At 34.8% G+C, this 17,105-nt stretch overlaps 2 protein-coding genes across 3 annotated transcripts in view; both read left to right on the forward strand.

Moving 5' to 3' along the window:
- Nucleotides 1–1,599, forward strand: part of LOXHD1_1 (Lipoxygenase y domain-containing protein 1) — a 75,011-nt gene extending 73,412 nt beyond the window's left edge. The window contains exons 34-35 of the mRNA XM_051208222.1: nt 37–234; nt 818–1,599. Of these exons, the coding sequence (XP_051066751.1) occupies nt 37–234; nt 818–999 (380 nt within the window). The 3' untranslated portion in view covers nt 1,000–1,599. The remainder of the gene's footprint in view (nt 1–36; nt 235–817) is intronic.
- Nucleotides 1,600–8,685: 7,086 nt separating this feature from the next.
- On the forward strand, nt 8,686–15,844 carry MS3_00007842 (uncharacterized protein). Of its 2 annotated transcripts, XM_051216186.1 has the most exons (3): nt 8,686–8,786; nt 11,030–13,885; nt 15,303–15,844. In XM_051216186.1, the coding sequence occupies exon 2, from the start codon at nt 13,357–13,359 to the stop codon at nt 13,699–13,701; it is 345 nt and encodes a 114-aa protein (XP_051066752.1). In that variant the 5' UTR covers nt 8,686–8,786; nt 11,030–13,356; the 3' UTR covers nt 13,702–13,885; nt 15,303–15,844. The 2 variants fall into 2 exon arrangements, with proteins under 2 accessions (XP_051066752.1, XP_051066753.1); XM_051216187.1 differs by lacking the exon at nt 15,303–15,844 and having other exon boundaries at nt 8,694–8,777; nt 11,030–13,356.
- Nucleotides 15,845–17,105: the final 1,261 nt, after the last annotated feature.

Raw genomic sequence — 17,105 nt, forward strand, 5'->3', positions numbered from 1 at the left:
CATACTATTGAACAACTTCCAATATTGTCATTTTAGACAAACAAACTATCATGTATAAAGTTTCCATATATACTGGAACAAAAGGATGTGCAAATACAGATGCCAATATTTTCATCACAATGTTCAGTACCACACCAGGCTTAAACTCTGGACGGATTGCTTTAAAACGAGAAAACAAGAATTTGTTTGACAGGAAACAACTTGACGAATTTTATGTTGAATCTATCGATTTGGGTAGGTAAAACGATGACATTTTATAATTATATAGTAGAACTACATAAATAAGTCCCATCTTCATTGAGTTCAGTTCTATAAAATGCTGGGAAAGATCGTATTTCAACTGTGGAAAGTGTAATATTATAACATCATTTGGTTAAATGAACTGATTTATAGTGCTACTACTGATAGTATTAGCAGTAGTAATTATGAGCAATATTTGTGCTAAATTGAGTAGTCAACTCAAAGAGGCGTTTGTCCTTTAAATTTTAGATGTTCTTTCTGATTTATTAGCCTCAGATACACGGAGTTGAAAGTGATTCTATCCCTAATTCGTTAATAGGCAGAAACTCTTCTTAAAATTCTATGTGAGCTTTTAGACCAGACATAATCGATAGCTTACAGGTTTATTAGAAGTTATTTCAAATATACTAGTAAGCGGACCTATTATATATTCCAAGGTTACATAATCTACGTAGTTTATTGAGATTTCACCAGCAAATTTATCAATGTTTATATAACTAGTGTGTTCCCAATTTTTAGCGAACTTTATTTTACTCTTAAATAAATACACTAGTAACAATTCTTTTTGATTTTCCAGAATTTATTCAACGGATTATTATAGAACATGACAACACAGGTGTTAGTCCTGATTGGTATTTAGATAAAGTACTAATCACAAACCAGCTAAACAATCAGATTCATTTATTCCAATGTTATCAGTGGATTTCAAAGAATAAAGGTGATTGTAGATTATGGAAAGAATTACTGGTCTCAAATTAGAATAAATTCATGACATTGAGAATGGAAAACAGTGATAAACTAATTTCATAAACCGAAATTGTTGGTGATCATCATGTTAATTAAAATGACAAATTTTAATTAAAATAATTGCTTTAGTGTATTATTAAGCACACGAACGGGAGTTTTTACTACTCATTACTACTTCACTATTCATCAACCATTACAAAAGCAAAATGTTCGACATTAAGTTTGGTACACAATCATAATGTTCATATATCTATGTTGATATATGTGGTACTTTGAGTATTCGTTTGTTAGATTAGGTACTTGGAATTGGGCACTGAAATTCCAAGTGACAGTTAAGTACATCATCTATTGTCTATTAACTTACTGTAAATAAGAAGTCTTGTAAATCTCGCAATATATCAGTGATCTATTTTCTTAATAACTTTAAACGAATTTGTATAAAAGAGCATTCGGGGAAGGTGACGATCTATCCCGTCAGACCAACTTAGATAATTCAAAGGCAGCAGCCAGTTTTAAACAATGCAGACAACGTGATAAATGTGAGCCAATACACTATTCCAGGGTTACTACCAGTATAACAATAGAAAAAATGGATTCATATACTATCAAAGGATCTTTATAATAAACGACTGTCTGAACTCAGAAGATGGTTGCTTTGATTTACCCGCAAACATCACCTTACTGACCTTCTAGACAGTCTTTCCAACCTAATCATAAAGAAGAACCAACTGCAGTCGTAAAAATTAGAGCACTTTCTGTAAAACTCAGCTATAACTTCATACCAGAGGTCTCAGAGACTACTGATAAGTACCACTTTATTTTTAAACTCTTTGGATTTTTCTTATTCTAAATCATCTAGGCAACACATCCTCTGAAATGTAGTACATCAATACTTTCTCAGTTGTGTATGCGTCAACAATGCATCGACATGTTGCTTTCGAATATATAGTTCTTTAAAAATGAAATATAATTATTTCTTATACTTTCTCGATAACGTTTAGTAAGTTTATTTGCTCTAACCATGAGGGTTTTAAAGGTAAAAAAGAATTATATTTCAGGCAGGAGCGTAGGTGTAGTTCAAAGTCATGTTTTGGAAAAACAGGGTAAACTTCTTTTAAAATAAAGAAGCTGAACCAGACTGCATATTTATGAAATAGTCATCAAACAACAATAAGAAATGCTGAGTGACAGCTGTGATAATGAAGTTAAGGAACTCAGATAACACAAGGCGATTTTGTACAGACCAGATGGGTATATATATTCTAAAACTGATCATAAAATGCTCTCTAATCTATTTTTGAAACAACGATGAATAATTGTGTAAAGTACTGGAATTGTCGTGGCCCGATATCTGACTCCAGTTGGATTGTACGAATAATCGTTATCAAAATATATATCCTGACTATTCTCGTACACAGTTATCGACTTAATCCGCTTTAGTGTACAACGGAATGGATTTTTGAATACGTATATTTTGTACCGTCATTGATCTGATTAGACAATCAGAGGGACGAAGCAAAAAGAGAGAAAAACGAAATGATACGCAGTGAAGAAGGCATGTAAGCCAACTACATTTAGTCAAGCACTAATCAATATTTATAGTCACAGAATTATGAGATACAAACATAAGATGAGTAGGATAAGATGTGCACACACATACGCTCATATAAAAAGTCAGAGTTGATAAGTGAATAATTAACAAGGTCTAAACGTCGCTCAAGAAGAATGAATAAATTGGTCTGTCCAGAATCTAGAATAAGTAGCCGACACTACGGCATGATCTGCTAGTGCATAAAGTACTTGTACGTTAAATATATAACTAAATATAGCACATGGGCAAACAAACAATTTATTTGAACGAGTTAGAATGCTTTTAATCGTTCAGAATCCATACAACAATTAATGCGTACAATAAGTAAAATTTCAACACAATGCAACACTAACCTACTACAGACTACTTGATCGACGTAGTCTTACGTCGAAATATCACTTGCGACGGTTGGTATTTGATATCATTCTTAAGCTTTGTATACTTCTCGTCTTGATAACCGTTACTAGATAACGCTCAATGGTGCACAGATCAGAAAAAGTATCCAAAGTGTTGATTACGTTTATTATCGCACTACACAGACCACCGAAACCACAGGCACACGTAGCAAGAATGAAATGCGAGTGCCGAAGAGCAGGCGAGCGAGTGAGTTCATGAAGGAGCATTACTTGCCGCCTGCACACATTTTCATTCTGCTACCTTTAGTGTTAGTAGCTTAAATGGTTAGAATATAATAAATGAGTTAAAACTTTCGATGCTCACATACAATATAAAGGGGAATAAACTCATGCGAATAGGTAAAAGAAGTCATTATTTCAAAATCGTAGCTATGTATCGTGTCGGCCATCTAACTCTTCAACCATATCTTGTCACAACTGGACTCCCTTCGTTTTTCTCCGTCGACGTCGTTGACGATTTGAACTCACGTTTCCGTGAGTTGCCGGTGTAATCTCTCTGCTACATAATTCGCTATCAAATGGTAGGATGTTGTGCGAATGTGTTTGGTTTCAAGGGGCTTTTTGAGTTGTTGGAAGATGTGGCTCTCTCCTCTATCGGTTGTAATATTAGCAGGCCCACCATAATAAGAAACCCGATGCTCCACTAGTGTTTAAGCTCTAGTTTAGGCTGAAGTGTCTTTTATGGTCAATGCTACATGCCATTGCGTGAATTTGTCAAAAGTAACTAAAGCCATTTGAAATTGGCAGCAGTCCCTTAATATCGATGTGTACGAGCTGGAACCTGCTATCCGAGTGACGGAAAGGACTTACTGCGGAACTAGTGTGACGGTGTATCTTAAATTTCTAGTTTGTGATCTTCATACACTGTGAAGTTGATACCCTCTGTCATATATCGGAAATGCTTTGTTGAGAAGCAAATCGCCAACAGTTCTCTTCCGAACGCACTACACCTCGTTTGAGTAGGATTTAATCTCTTCGAGGAAAATGAAAGTGGTTCCCATGTACTATTTACTAACTGTTGCAGTACGGCTCCCACTGCTATGTTCGACGCGTCCGCCTTGACGGCTGGTGGCGCTTCGCTCTTTTGTCGTACTAACATCATCTTCTCATCTAGCACTCGCTTGACGTACTCGAACGCCTGCATAATCTCTGTTGATAGATGGAATGTTCGGACATGCCCTCGCAGAGCGTCCGTCAATGGTTTCAATATCGTTGCGCAGTTTGAAATAAATCGTCTATAATAGTTCATTAGTCCTAAGAATCATCGTAATTTTCTTTGTGACTTGGGTAACGGATAATCACGAATATCAACAACTGTAGTCGGAAGTGGTGTGATACCTTGAGAATCTATCGTATGACCCAAGAATTGAAATGATTCTTTTCCAAGTTCACACTTCTCCACCTTAATAGTCACGTCATATTCTTGAAGTTTCATAAACAACTGTCGTATATTTTGTAGATGTCCTTCTATAGTTGCACCAGCTACTAGCATATCATCGATATGTCAAACCCATAACGACCTGATCAGTGAGTCACTGGAAGGCTTGAGCTATATAAGTTAGTTGAAGGAAATCCGCGAAAATTCAAGTAACCCGGACTGAAGATTACAGCCGTTTTCGGTACATTTGGCGTCACGAGAACGTGGTAATATGCCTTAAAAAGATCAATCTTTGACAAGATCGTGGCGGCTTCCACATCGATAATGATGTCGTGGATGTGTGGCACCGGATATCTACCTACCACAGTTTGTTTTATAAGAGCTCTATAATCTCCACATTGCCTGATTTCTTTGTCCTTTTTGGGAACCATATGCAGCAGGGATGCCCAAGTACTGTTAGATGGCCTTATAATACCAAGTTTCATCAATATTTAACATTTTTGGGTCTAACCTTCGTGATCTTGAGTTAGTTGATGGACCATTCGTTACAATGTGGTGCTACACAATATGTTTAAGATCACTGCTATCGTACGACATACTCGTCAAATCGGCGTACTCATTTAGAAGAGACTTATATGGATCACTTTTGTCTTTGAACACGAATAAGTTCATAGATACGTGGTCAGTGATCACTCCTTTTATCATTACAGAATTACCTCTATTCAAGGGTCAGTTTAGTCGGGGATCTACTAATAAGTCGAAATTCTTCAAGAAATCAATACCAATTATAGTCACGGATACATTTGCGATGACGAATTCTCAGCAAAATGAAGGGCTAATTTTCACTTCCCTTATGTTTTTATGTCGGATTTATTTTCTGCTTTAGGCATTAGTGTCATATTGATGTTTCGTCTCTCCTTGCTCATCAGAGGCACAACGACGAATGGCTCCGTCTGTTAAATACGTTAATAAAAGGGCCTAATGTGGTGTTTGAACGAACTAATGATACCTTTGCATTTGTTGAATGCTCGATTTGGAATTCCAAATACAATACATTTGTTTGTGCTTGTATCGTAATTCTTGATTCAATTGCGTCATTTCTGGGACTCTTAGTTTGTACTATAATTCAAATACTTCCAAATATTATACTTAATCAAATTAAATGTGAACAAGATCAAATATGTGTGAGCTGCTACAGCCTGCGCAGTAGTTATCTAACCTTGAATATCCTAACCTGTTTGTCAGACATCCGGGTTTCATAGGACGCTTAAACATTATTAATATTTTGTCAGTATAATGGAGCATGTGTGGCCAGACGAACTAGAAAAAATAATTTACAACGACTGTCTTTAACTGAGCTTCTTCCCGATTTCCTCCTTCACTAGTATCTGGTTTGTTCTCTCCCACAGTAGATTGTTACTGATAGTGCCTGGCCAGCGGATCCGAAGTATTTTGCGTAGGCAACTGTTAATAAGCACTTGCATCTTCTGGGTTATAGCTAGTGTAGTTCTCCAAGTTTCCGCCCCATACAGTCGAACTGTTTTGACATTTGTATTGAAAATCCCGACCTTAGTGTTGGTTGACAGTTGCTTTGAGTTCCAGATGTTCCACAGTTGTAAATATGCTGCTCTTGCTTTGCCGATCCGCGCCTTCACATCTGCATCAGGTCCACGGTGTTCATCAATGATGCTGCCCAGATATGTAAAGGTTTTTACATCTTCAAAAGCTTCTTCATTAAGTGTGATTCGATTGTTGCGTGCTGTGCTGTATCGGAGAATCTTGCTTTTTCCTTTGTGTGTGTTGAGACCTACTGCTGTCGAGGCTGCTGCTACACTGGTCGTCTTATCCTGCATTTTTTGTTGCGTTTGCGATAGAAGAGCCAGATCGCCTGAGGAGTCTAGATCGTTCAGCTGCATCCTAGCTGGCCACTGTATCCCATGCTTCCCCACGGCTGTTGACGTCTTCATGATCCAGTCGATCACCAGGAGAAAGAGAATGGTGAGGGTAAGCAACCTTGCCTAACACCGGTCTCCACCTTGAACGACTTTGTCAACTGTCCTCCATGCACAATTTTGCGGTGTAATCCATCGTAGGAATTCCGTATGATGCTGACTATCTTCTCAAACACATTATGGTGTCGAAGAAGCCTCTATAGTGTCTTCCTGTATACGCTGTCAAATGCTTTTTCTTAGTCAATGAAATTGATGTGGAGTGATGAATCGCATTCAATTGATTATTTCACAATGAACCGTGGAGTTGCGATTCGGTCTGTACACGATCTATCCCTACGGAATCCAGCCTGTTGGTCTCGAAGTTGGGCGTTTGTGGAGTCCTTCATCCTGTTTAACAATAACCTGTTGATCAGGTATCCTTCTTTTCAATCTGTTGGAACTTGTTTTTCATCCCAAATCTTGCTAAAGAGAATATGGGGTATCTTTGCAGTTACTGCTACGTCTCCTTTCAGTGCCTCTGCTTGAATAATGTCTGGTCCAGCTGCTTTGCCACTCTTGATTTTTCTGATTACTATGCGGGTTTCTTCAATTTTTGGCTGGCCAACATAAACTGGGAGGTCCGTAAGTGCCGCTTCGATATTGGGTAAATTCAGTAGGGCTGGTCGGTTCAAGAGTTTCTTAAAATGATCTACCTACCTGTTTCTCTGTTCTCCAATGTTGTGGTGTTCTGAGGTAGATACAAATTCGACCTGACTGATGATTTAGTAGAAGTTTAATGTTGCCTCGAATACTCGACAATACTAAAGAATAAAGACCTTTACAGGTCCGTCGATCTGACTCCATTTATATCGTAATGATGATTGTTGTTGAAATATATATATCACCTATCCTCGTATACAATCATCGACGTAAATCGCGTTAGTCAATAACGGAATTCAGATAAGTCAGCTAACGAGAATGGCCTTTGAATACATATATTTTGTATGTAAAGTGAATGCGATAGAACAAAGAGAAATGACGCGCAGGGGAGATGGCTGGTAAGCCAACTCACTTTTAGCCAGGCGTTACTCAATATTCATAGGCGGACAAAATAAACTACTGACATGTGATGAGATATGGGATGTGAAGTGTACACACATATACGCTCTCATAAAAATAGTCAAGACTGATAAGCGAATAATTAACAAGGTCAAAATATGACTCAAGTAGAATGAATATCTGCGTAGGCGGTAAACAATGTTCGTTCACACATATTTCATGTAAGAACAATAATAATAAAAGTACAACAAGTTGTTATACTGCGGATGACTTTGTCCGCTAAATAAGTTAGCAAAAGGGCTTGATTGAGCTAAATGAGAAAAAACTCAATTGCACGTGAGTCGTTATAGACCTTAAAGATGCCACAAGTACTTAGAATTTGACAACATCTCAACCAGTAACACCTTCTGTAATCGAAACATACCAACCCAGTGAAACCAGAATTCAGAAGCGAAAAGGTTCGAAGATAAATTCGATAGGCTACCGATATTTCGAGAGGTGACTGGTGGTTGTAAGAGAAGTTGATCACAGCGTACTCACTCTTGATCTAGTGTAGAAACATGATCGAGCGCCTTCAGCTAGATGAGTTCATCAAAACAAATGCAGTCAGAATCAGATGTCGAAAAATTACAGTGCAATTGATTCTGAGGATTTATTTACAGCTACAAGCTTGTGCTGGATTATAACAATATAGGCTACAAGAAACATCTCAGTCTCTGACTAGCGAAATATGAAACACATGGTATGAATATGATAAACCCTGAGCATACTTTGCATAGATAATTTGCACATTAAAATAACGAGTCCTCTCGGCAAGATATGAGTTGGAATTTTAGGTTGAACAGATGATCATGAATTTAAAATCAAATCATATCCTTCCATAACTTCAACAAACACTGTAAAGTGGTTCATTGGGAAGTTAAGTAACGTAGCTGTATAGTATGTCTCGAAATTCGGAACAAATATAAGACAGAGATCAACATTTATCGTTTAATACATTGGGAACAACATAGAGAATGTATATTACTAACATTTCCATCTACAAAAGCCTAAACGTTACTCACTCGAGTTAAAGTGTCGCAAAACTAAGGCTCGTAAAAAAATCTGCTTCTTCTTTTAGTGAAAAATCATTCCTCATTTACCAATTTTAACTCAAATTACTTGGACAGTTCCAGTAAAGTCCTCTTAACTTGGATTAACTTTTTTTAAGCCATGTATAAAATAAAACAGTAACCAGCCTACTCCTCAATCAATAAAAACAACTGTTGCTACAATAACCTTTTGAAACCTTTTACATTTGTTTTACTTTGTAATGTAAAGAGTGTCAGTTTGAAATAGTTAACGTTTCCTTGATTTTTTCACTGCTCGTACAGCTGAGTAGTGAAGTGTTTTGTTTAACCCGTAGATTTTTGACGGTACGGAACGTAAGTTTGTATCTACGGTTCTTTTAAATGTTCCAGTTACGACCAGCCAAGCGAATGTGGTAACATTTCCCTTTACACCTAATGTCCCTATTTTTGCGGAACATTTTGTCGTTTTTGGGGGAAGCCACTATAAAAGGTTTTGGTCAAATTGCGCAAACGCCCAAAAAATACACAGATCTGGGGAAATTCCCCAGAATTTTGGGGATATACGTCACGTTTGTCTAAAAAAATACAGGTAAACAGAGCTGTCAACGACTTTTCACAACATCTAGCGCTATTGGCCCCAGTTTTTCTTTATTAATAATCTTTCCGACCATGGATCACAAAACGAGTTGTTTCCTCCTTGCATCTTACTTTTAATATCCTTTGCTGGGGAAAAATTAGACGTGTCAGTTTCGGTAATCCTTGGTCATTTAATTCCGAGGTATTTTGGGGCATTTTTCCTAAAGGTCAGGAGATAAATAATTGGCTTACCTTTTCAACAGGATTCATGCCTATCTTTACGCAGACCAGTTTCTGAAACTTATTAGGCGGTCTTCAACTTTTTTTCAGCGATGGTGAACTTTATTGAATCTCACAAGTGTAATTCAAATATTCCGGTGATTTCGCTACCCAGTCTCTTCAACTTACTTCCAATTAATAGTTTCACTTTATTCGTCTATTGTATGCGAGGCAGACGTTCTCAATATCTGAGTAAATTCAACCTCATGATGGCTGAGTTACAAACTTTGAAGGAGTTTACGTTTATTTCTCTTTTCTTTGATTCATTACAATGTCAGACTATTCTGTCAGTATAATTTTGGATTTCCTATCTAAATAATCCCAGGCTGCACTTTTAGCATATATATAGTGAAAAGTGACCATACATTTAATCTATCTGGTATGTTAAACAGAAATAATAAAGTACGTAGGAAGCTTTTTCCTCCCTCAACGACCTAAATATTGTCCATGTGCGCGATATCGATCGGGGAGCGAAGTGGTTAGATGCATTGAGTACTTCAGAAGCTCCGGACATCTCAGTCACCGTGTAATGGTTGCTGCCCAAATTTTGATATAAATAATAAAGTTATCCACGTTTGTCAACTTCTGCCACTCCGTTTTTAACGGGCCAAAAATATGGATGTAAGTCAGAAGCATCTCAGGAGACACAACTGTGAAAACGACTTTAAAACATGATGAGAATCTGCAAGAAATATATAGATCGTTTCCTAGGTGTACATTCTGATTTCTGGTAGAATCGTCTTGTTGCTTTAGGTCATGAAATCTTTCACACTGTTATCAATAATTGAGTTACATAATGATTGTTCTTAAACTCATTGAATTACTGAAGCAATAACAAGAATAAAATACCTTCATTTTTCAGAATTTCTAAGATATGTTATAATTACAGAGTTTGAAGTAGGTGTTATCAGAAACTTGGGAATTATGATCTCTTTCTCCATAAATTATTAGTATTAACTGATATTTTATTGAAGTACTATGTGAAATATGGAGCATTCACTCATGTTATCGGTATAATCAGTTTTATGTAAGATCTACGCATTTTCCATTATTGTCGAATTTAGTTTTTACTACATTCTTGTTCTGGCATTAATTGAAAATACTCCTTGATAAAGGATAATTAATCATAACTATTGAATGCCCGAAGAAATTTATAATATTGCTGTGATTCATGGTTAAAAATGATCATTATGGTACTTCACACACCTTATATTTATCTCATCTTGCTATTTGTTGTTTAGTTTTAGGAATACATGGAACCTTGTTTCATCTTTATATTCCGTAGTTAATATTTCCGTCAGTGGTTGAAATTTTACCCAAAAGTATTTTGATAACCTTCGTGAACTTCAAAATGTCTTGTGTTTATTGCACAGAGGTTCTTCGTGACTTTGTAGTGATCTGTTCTTAACTATTTAGTGCCAAAATGGTCTAAGATGAGAGTACATTTCTCAAGGAGGCTTTTAATTGGTATGAATATTCTGAACTCTTTGAATTGATTGCCTGACCTAACATTAAATATTGCTAGGAATTTCAGCACTTAGCTAATTAACATAAAAAACGTAGAAAGTCAGTTTCAAAACATAACCATGAGCATGTTCAGAAGTATGATCAAAATATCGTAATGGAGTTACTGAAAATCGTTCAAGTTATTTCACATTACATTTTTTGAATTTTCCGATAGAATGAAAAATTAACATAATTTTTTGTAGAATACCGTTCATTTTCTAATTTTCTTTTAACAGATAATAAATCGCACTGAACTGTGATCTTATATCGATAAGTGAACACAAATACAACGTCCAGTGGATTAATTTCCATCATTTCAATCTTGATGCTTTAACTCTTTCAATCTAATATATGTTCTATTCCTTGGATTTATCTTGATCTCGATTTAAATCAGAAAATATTAGACAAGAAAATATCCTAAAATGTGTGAAATAGAATTGTACAGAAAAACAAAAATAGATATTCCATTACTGGCTGCTGGAATGATTTTGTGCATTTTAAGTTGTTTAATGATTTCTGTTGGAATAGCTAGAGTACGTGAAGATGTTTGGATAGCAGGAATTCTTGTAGCTATTGTAGGTTTACCGCTATTCTTGTTTTTCTTGGTAGTTTTTTGTGTCATCAGAACAAACAATTATACGGAAGTGTTACCAAAGCAGTATGTACTTGGCAAAATACCACCACCAACCTTTACAAGCATACCATCAGCACTTGGATCTATTTATCACGCGTAAACTTTTTTCATGAACATAATTCTTTGTAACTCATTTGGATATTTTTTATCTTTCCCTTTTGATTGATATGATTAGATTTTGGTCTCATTTCATAACGTTATGTGTAGAACAGTTAAACTATTTCAATGAATTTTAAGTTCTTATTACTTTTTGACGATTTTCAATGAGGAACGATTGCTTTCAGTCTTACCATTTCTTAATTTTAACCTATTTACTTGTAAATATATAAAATAAGTGGTTTTTATAATTTCTGAAAGTCCTAATGGTTCTTTTATAATAATTTTTGAACACTTTTCGTATTGTTTGTATGGTTTATGGGCTTGTATAAATTGCAAATTCATGTCTGTTGACAAAGTAGATGACAATAAAACAAAATCCCATATCAAGTTGGTTTTGACTTAACGTCTTTTTTAATGGTATATCTTTTTAATATGTTGGTTATAATGTTAGATCGTGGTTACTTACCACTTTGAAAGTTTTGGTCTGAATTTTTGACTTATGTCTTGTATTATATTGTGTCTTCTGAGTTAAGTGGTTCATTCACAAAGTTTTGATTGATGCTGTGAACGACATCGTCGGCAGTTACTCTACATAAAGTGTAAGACCAATCACACTTGCATATATTGAATGGAATTCCCCCCATAAGTTTTTAATCAAACTCGTTAGTCATCTGACTATTTGATTTTTTATCATTATTGCCATACTTCTAGTTATTTGCTTTTAAAGGAATTCAAGTTGGAATAAGCCACAATTTCTGAAAAAAAGCGAGGTAAGAACAAATGATATCTGCGACCTCCAAATTTAAAATCAATGATAATGAATCGTACTCAGTGAATGGTCATGGAAATGGCACTGATGTATTTATTTGACTAATTGCATTTAGTTAGAATTACCGCTAGAAGACTGAATAAACGAATCATATGCCTAACTGGACAAATGTAATTCTTCTTATGCTGATATTAATACATTGGTTTTTGTCTGATCAAGTCAACCAATTAGTAGACATAACGATACTTCAACAATATATGATCATTAAACTCATGAATCAAAAGTAATGTTACTGTACCCCTATTTAGTTTGAAAATCATTGCCATAACTGTACGCCTCTACACTAAGTTTCTGCTCATCAATCTGAAACACACTACTGAGGATTTTGTTTTATTATTTCCTAACCGCTGCTGATAAACTAGTAAATCGTTTGTTGCTTCCGTAAACTGCCATTACATATTCCAATTTTGACTTGTAAACTTACGTAATCAGTGCTATAAACTGTTTGAATGACTTATCCCACCTTTTTTCTTATTACTCTTAACTTAACCTTATGCAACTTGTTTTAAATTCCCAAGTTACATTGTATGTAACTGATTTATTTATTTGGCTAATTAAACGGACACTTCTTATCTTTAACAAAATATTACAAATTTTGCTAACATCCTGTTTCAAATTACTTAGTTTATACAATATAATATGCACTAAAACTTGAAAACCAACCGTAATTTCAAATTCTGATATATTTTTGTTAAATCAAAAATTAAAAAATTAATATTATTGACACCCAATCATTTGATCGGTAATAATTTAGTATACAATTATAAAATGACGATGTTAGTCTAGCATGATGATGAACGTCTAACTAAAAAACTATTCCTTCATATATATAATTCTGATAGGAATATAATTTTCGGTAATTGAATGTAATGTGCACTTCTAATCAATAGTTCATTGATGTTGTCATGAGGAAGTGCAAAATATTTAATGTACTGGAAATTGAAAGATTTGGTTATTTGTTTTAGTTTTTTAGTTTTAACTTGACCTTGTCTGTATAAGTGATGTTAAACAAAAAATTTATTTTCATTTTTATCAGCTTATTTTTGTTAAATGAAATTAGTTTTGGATATATTTTGGTCTGTCGAAAAATGAAAAAAGACAATAAAAGAAGCTATCATGGATATGGTGGTTATTGCTATGACTGTATATTCATCTGTCGTGTATTTACAAATGATATGAAACGACCGGAATCGTTTCAACCTAGAAAACGCGGTCCACAACATCCAGATGAAGCATTAAAAGAAAAACTTCGCAGAAATTCAGTACCTAGAGGTATCTATGATAATCCGTATAACCCTGGTTTGTGGCGTCGTACGACAACATTGACTGCACCATACACTAGTTAATACATAGTAAATACAAATAAATAAAGTTATTCAGTATATTATTTGCCATCCAATATTATTATTTAATTTCCAGATCGTCTAATAAACGTGAACAAATGATAATTACTTTTCCATCAAATAAAATATTGTTTTAATATCTTTTGCTTGTTTCTCACAAATTCTATTGGAAATATTCCTCTAATAGGTACGTTCTGTATTGTCGTGTACTTTAGTTAATTCATTAAAGGTTAGGTACTTTTACAGCTAAAATGTTTAATAATTTATCTGAGTATTTTTGACAACTTCATTAGTCTGTAGTTATTTTTAAATTATAACTTGCTGTCGATTAAAATGTCATAAGAAAGTATAATTGTTAGGTATTTAAAACCTCCATTTATTTATATATCTTTTTTCAAGTCATATGATGATTATATATCAAGATTCTCCGTTATTTTCGACTGATTGTAGTTCTAAATGAGTCGCTAGAAAGAAAGCATGTTTTTAGTATTTTATATGCTAACTATAATCAAATAAATGAAAAACATTTTTGGACAAATAAATGCTGGTAAACATATCTAAAACAATCGAATTAGTGAATCTGGCCAAAGATTTGATTTACTTTGTCACAATTGCTTACAGGTGTTGAATGATTTTCTCTTATTTTGTTGTCCTAGATAACTTAAAGGTGAATTTTTTCAGTGACTGACTGGTTAACAACCAAAGAGCCCGGGACAGCTGTTCTATTCTTATTTGGAATTACTTTGTATTCTCATAAGTATAAAATGGATCACTTTAGCGGGAGCAAATATTTTTTATTGATATCTTAAGTTGACGTAAATCGTAGGAAAAGCGTAATGTGACTTTCATATCTGAATACATTTTCCACTATGGATTAATATCTGGTGCCGTGCTGTAGTAAACTAAAATTTCAGTGGAAGTTTATTAATGATCTCACTATGGTTAGTTTTTCACTTCCTTGATACTCTATATCCGAACAAAATTTATCTTAAAACTCTTTGACACTGACTTTGCCACATGTTTATCTAGGATGTGGATTTTCTTAAATGGTTGATTATCCTAAGAATTTATTCCACTGAACCAAATACTGGATAATCTATATCCACCAGAGGAGGTATGGCATAAACACTAACTGTATTCGTAATGGGTTTCCTTCACGTGACAAAAAAATATCCAAATTGATAATACACAAAATATTAGATTACTACGAAAGATATTCACTAACCGTGATAGATAACCATGCACTGTAATGTGCATTTGTAATTATTCTTACTATATAACTCCAATATTTGTCACGATATACAGTCTTGTCCATTCATGGCAAGCTTTCGACTGTCATACGAATGAAACCTCACTCAATTATAGTTATGACGTCAGTGTCATCAACTTTGTGTGATAATTAACTGTGTCTGTTACAGACGACGATGAATGAACCATTAGATATAAATCCTACGCTTAATTACACGTGTTATGTTTAAGCTACTCCGTTGTGCGAATACTTGGAAAGGATTAACATGAGAGTACATACTTAGTTCCCATGGGCGTCTACCAGCCAATCTAGTAAACTTATCGAAATTACTTATCACTATATCGCTTTTTTACAGCCAATAATCAAACCAGTAACATTTTGTGGAACCTGACATACTATAACCAAAGCGCAGTCGATCTTCGTTTTTTTCTTTTACTCTTGATCGTAAAAACCAATGGTCATATTTTAAATGAACAAAACGCATAACAGCCAAAAGCTGCTAACAAGATAGTGCTCAAAAATCACGTCAAAGATACCTACTATGTGGTGATTCTGTTTGTTCTATTAATAATGTACATCGTTCAGTACGTTGTTAACTTCCACTTCAACTTTATTCCGGTTATTTTCTAAAGTTTTGGATAACAAAAGCACTGTTGTATTTAATTAAATCCTGGAAACACTTTTAGCAGTATGTGGATACCCAAAATACGTAATTCTATATATCTTCAATATTGCTGCTGACCTCGTTAGTTTTGTTGGATACGGTCTAGCTGAAGGCGCTCGGTCACGCATCCGTACCAGATCACTAGTGGATAGGCCGTGTTACGCATCTCTTTCAATTGCTAGCCAGTTTAGACCAGACGATCGAGAGCTTCTCAAATATATCTTCGAACCCCTTTAATTATGACTTCTGATTTGACTGGGCCAGTATACTTCGACGATGGTGTTGCGTGCAAAGACATTGTTAAACCTCGAATACCTGTGGCATTTTCATACTTAAACCTTTCTGAGATATTGCTGGCTTAGCATATATGACTATCTGTCATTTATTCCACTTACATGGAATTGATCTGTTTCCTCTTAAATGGTTAGTTATTGAAATGTGCCTTATTCAAGTTAAATGAATGTTTTTCGGTACAAATTTTCATGTATTAGTTTATGGCTAAATACTAGAGATGGTCAGTCACCCGAGTAGTTTACTTCGCAATGCACTTACTATAGTGGTCTCGCCATGAAATTTAAAAGTGATCATCTATGTTTTTACTCCATGGAGGCTTCCTATCACGTCATTCGTAATTTGAGAAGCCACGCAATCAAAGTGATGGTAAGCTTGATTATTCCAAACATATAGGATTCGGCTTCTTAAAGGTACTTGAATGCATTTTTGAAATGCTTCAAGTTATTGTTGCCCATGATTGACTCCAACCTTATCGTATGATAATATTAACGAGATATACATCGCGCCTATCCCCATATCTAATCATTGACTTAATTCACGTTAGTAAATACTGAAATAAAAGATTCCAAATACGAGAATGGTTTTTGAGTACATATATTTCATTTTCATGTCACTACAGATAAACAATAAGAGAAACGAAGCCCATCAGAGAAAACAAGCGTGCGGTACTTTCGAAGTTTGCGTTACGATAACTCGGTTTCTAAGATATATTGTTTGAATATTGTTGAATCCTAGTTTATAACATCAGAATTAATACTTAAAGTGAAATGGATCGACTGTCAAAAAACGAGCTCGGAAAAGCCCTAATTCTTCAAATGATAACAATGATGTTATTACCTCTATCATATACTCCGCTACTCCTTTTGAATCTGATAATGTTGGGAGTGGCCTTACACCACACCTGCTGCTGGATGACTTCGTCTCTAATTTAATAATGAGTTCCACCTCAAGATCAAAAAGTATCGATAATATCAAGAATGAATTAAACACTATCTTAAAACAACTAAACGACATGCGTTTTGAAGTTGAGTCACTTGTTAGCTCTTTATCAAAGCATGATCATTTGAAACAAGAAATAAAGACACTATCAACCCTTAAACTGCTTTTGTCAAAGGATATCGTTTTTCCGGAACTTGGTGACATTATAAAAGCAGAATCTGTTATCGATTTTATTGCTAGTGAAGTTACCAAGCCGATAAT

Source organism: Schistosoma haematobium, chromosome 4 (genome assembly GCF_000699445.3).
Source record: "Schistosoma haematobium chromosome 4, whole genome shotgun sequence".
Classification (NCBI taxonomy): Eukaryota; Metazoa; Platyhelminthes; class Trematoda; order Strigeidida; family Schistosomatidae; genus Schistosoma; species Schistosoma haematobium.

Coding starts and splice junctions, on each gene's coding strand:
- MS3_00007842 (XM_051216186.1), top strand. CDS start 13,357: ATGTTAAACAAAAAATTTATTTTCATTTTTATCAGCTTATTTTTGTTA.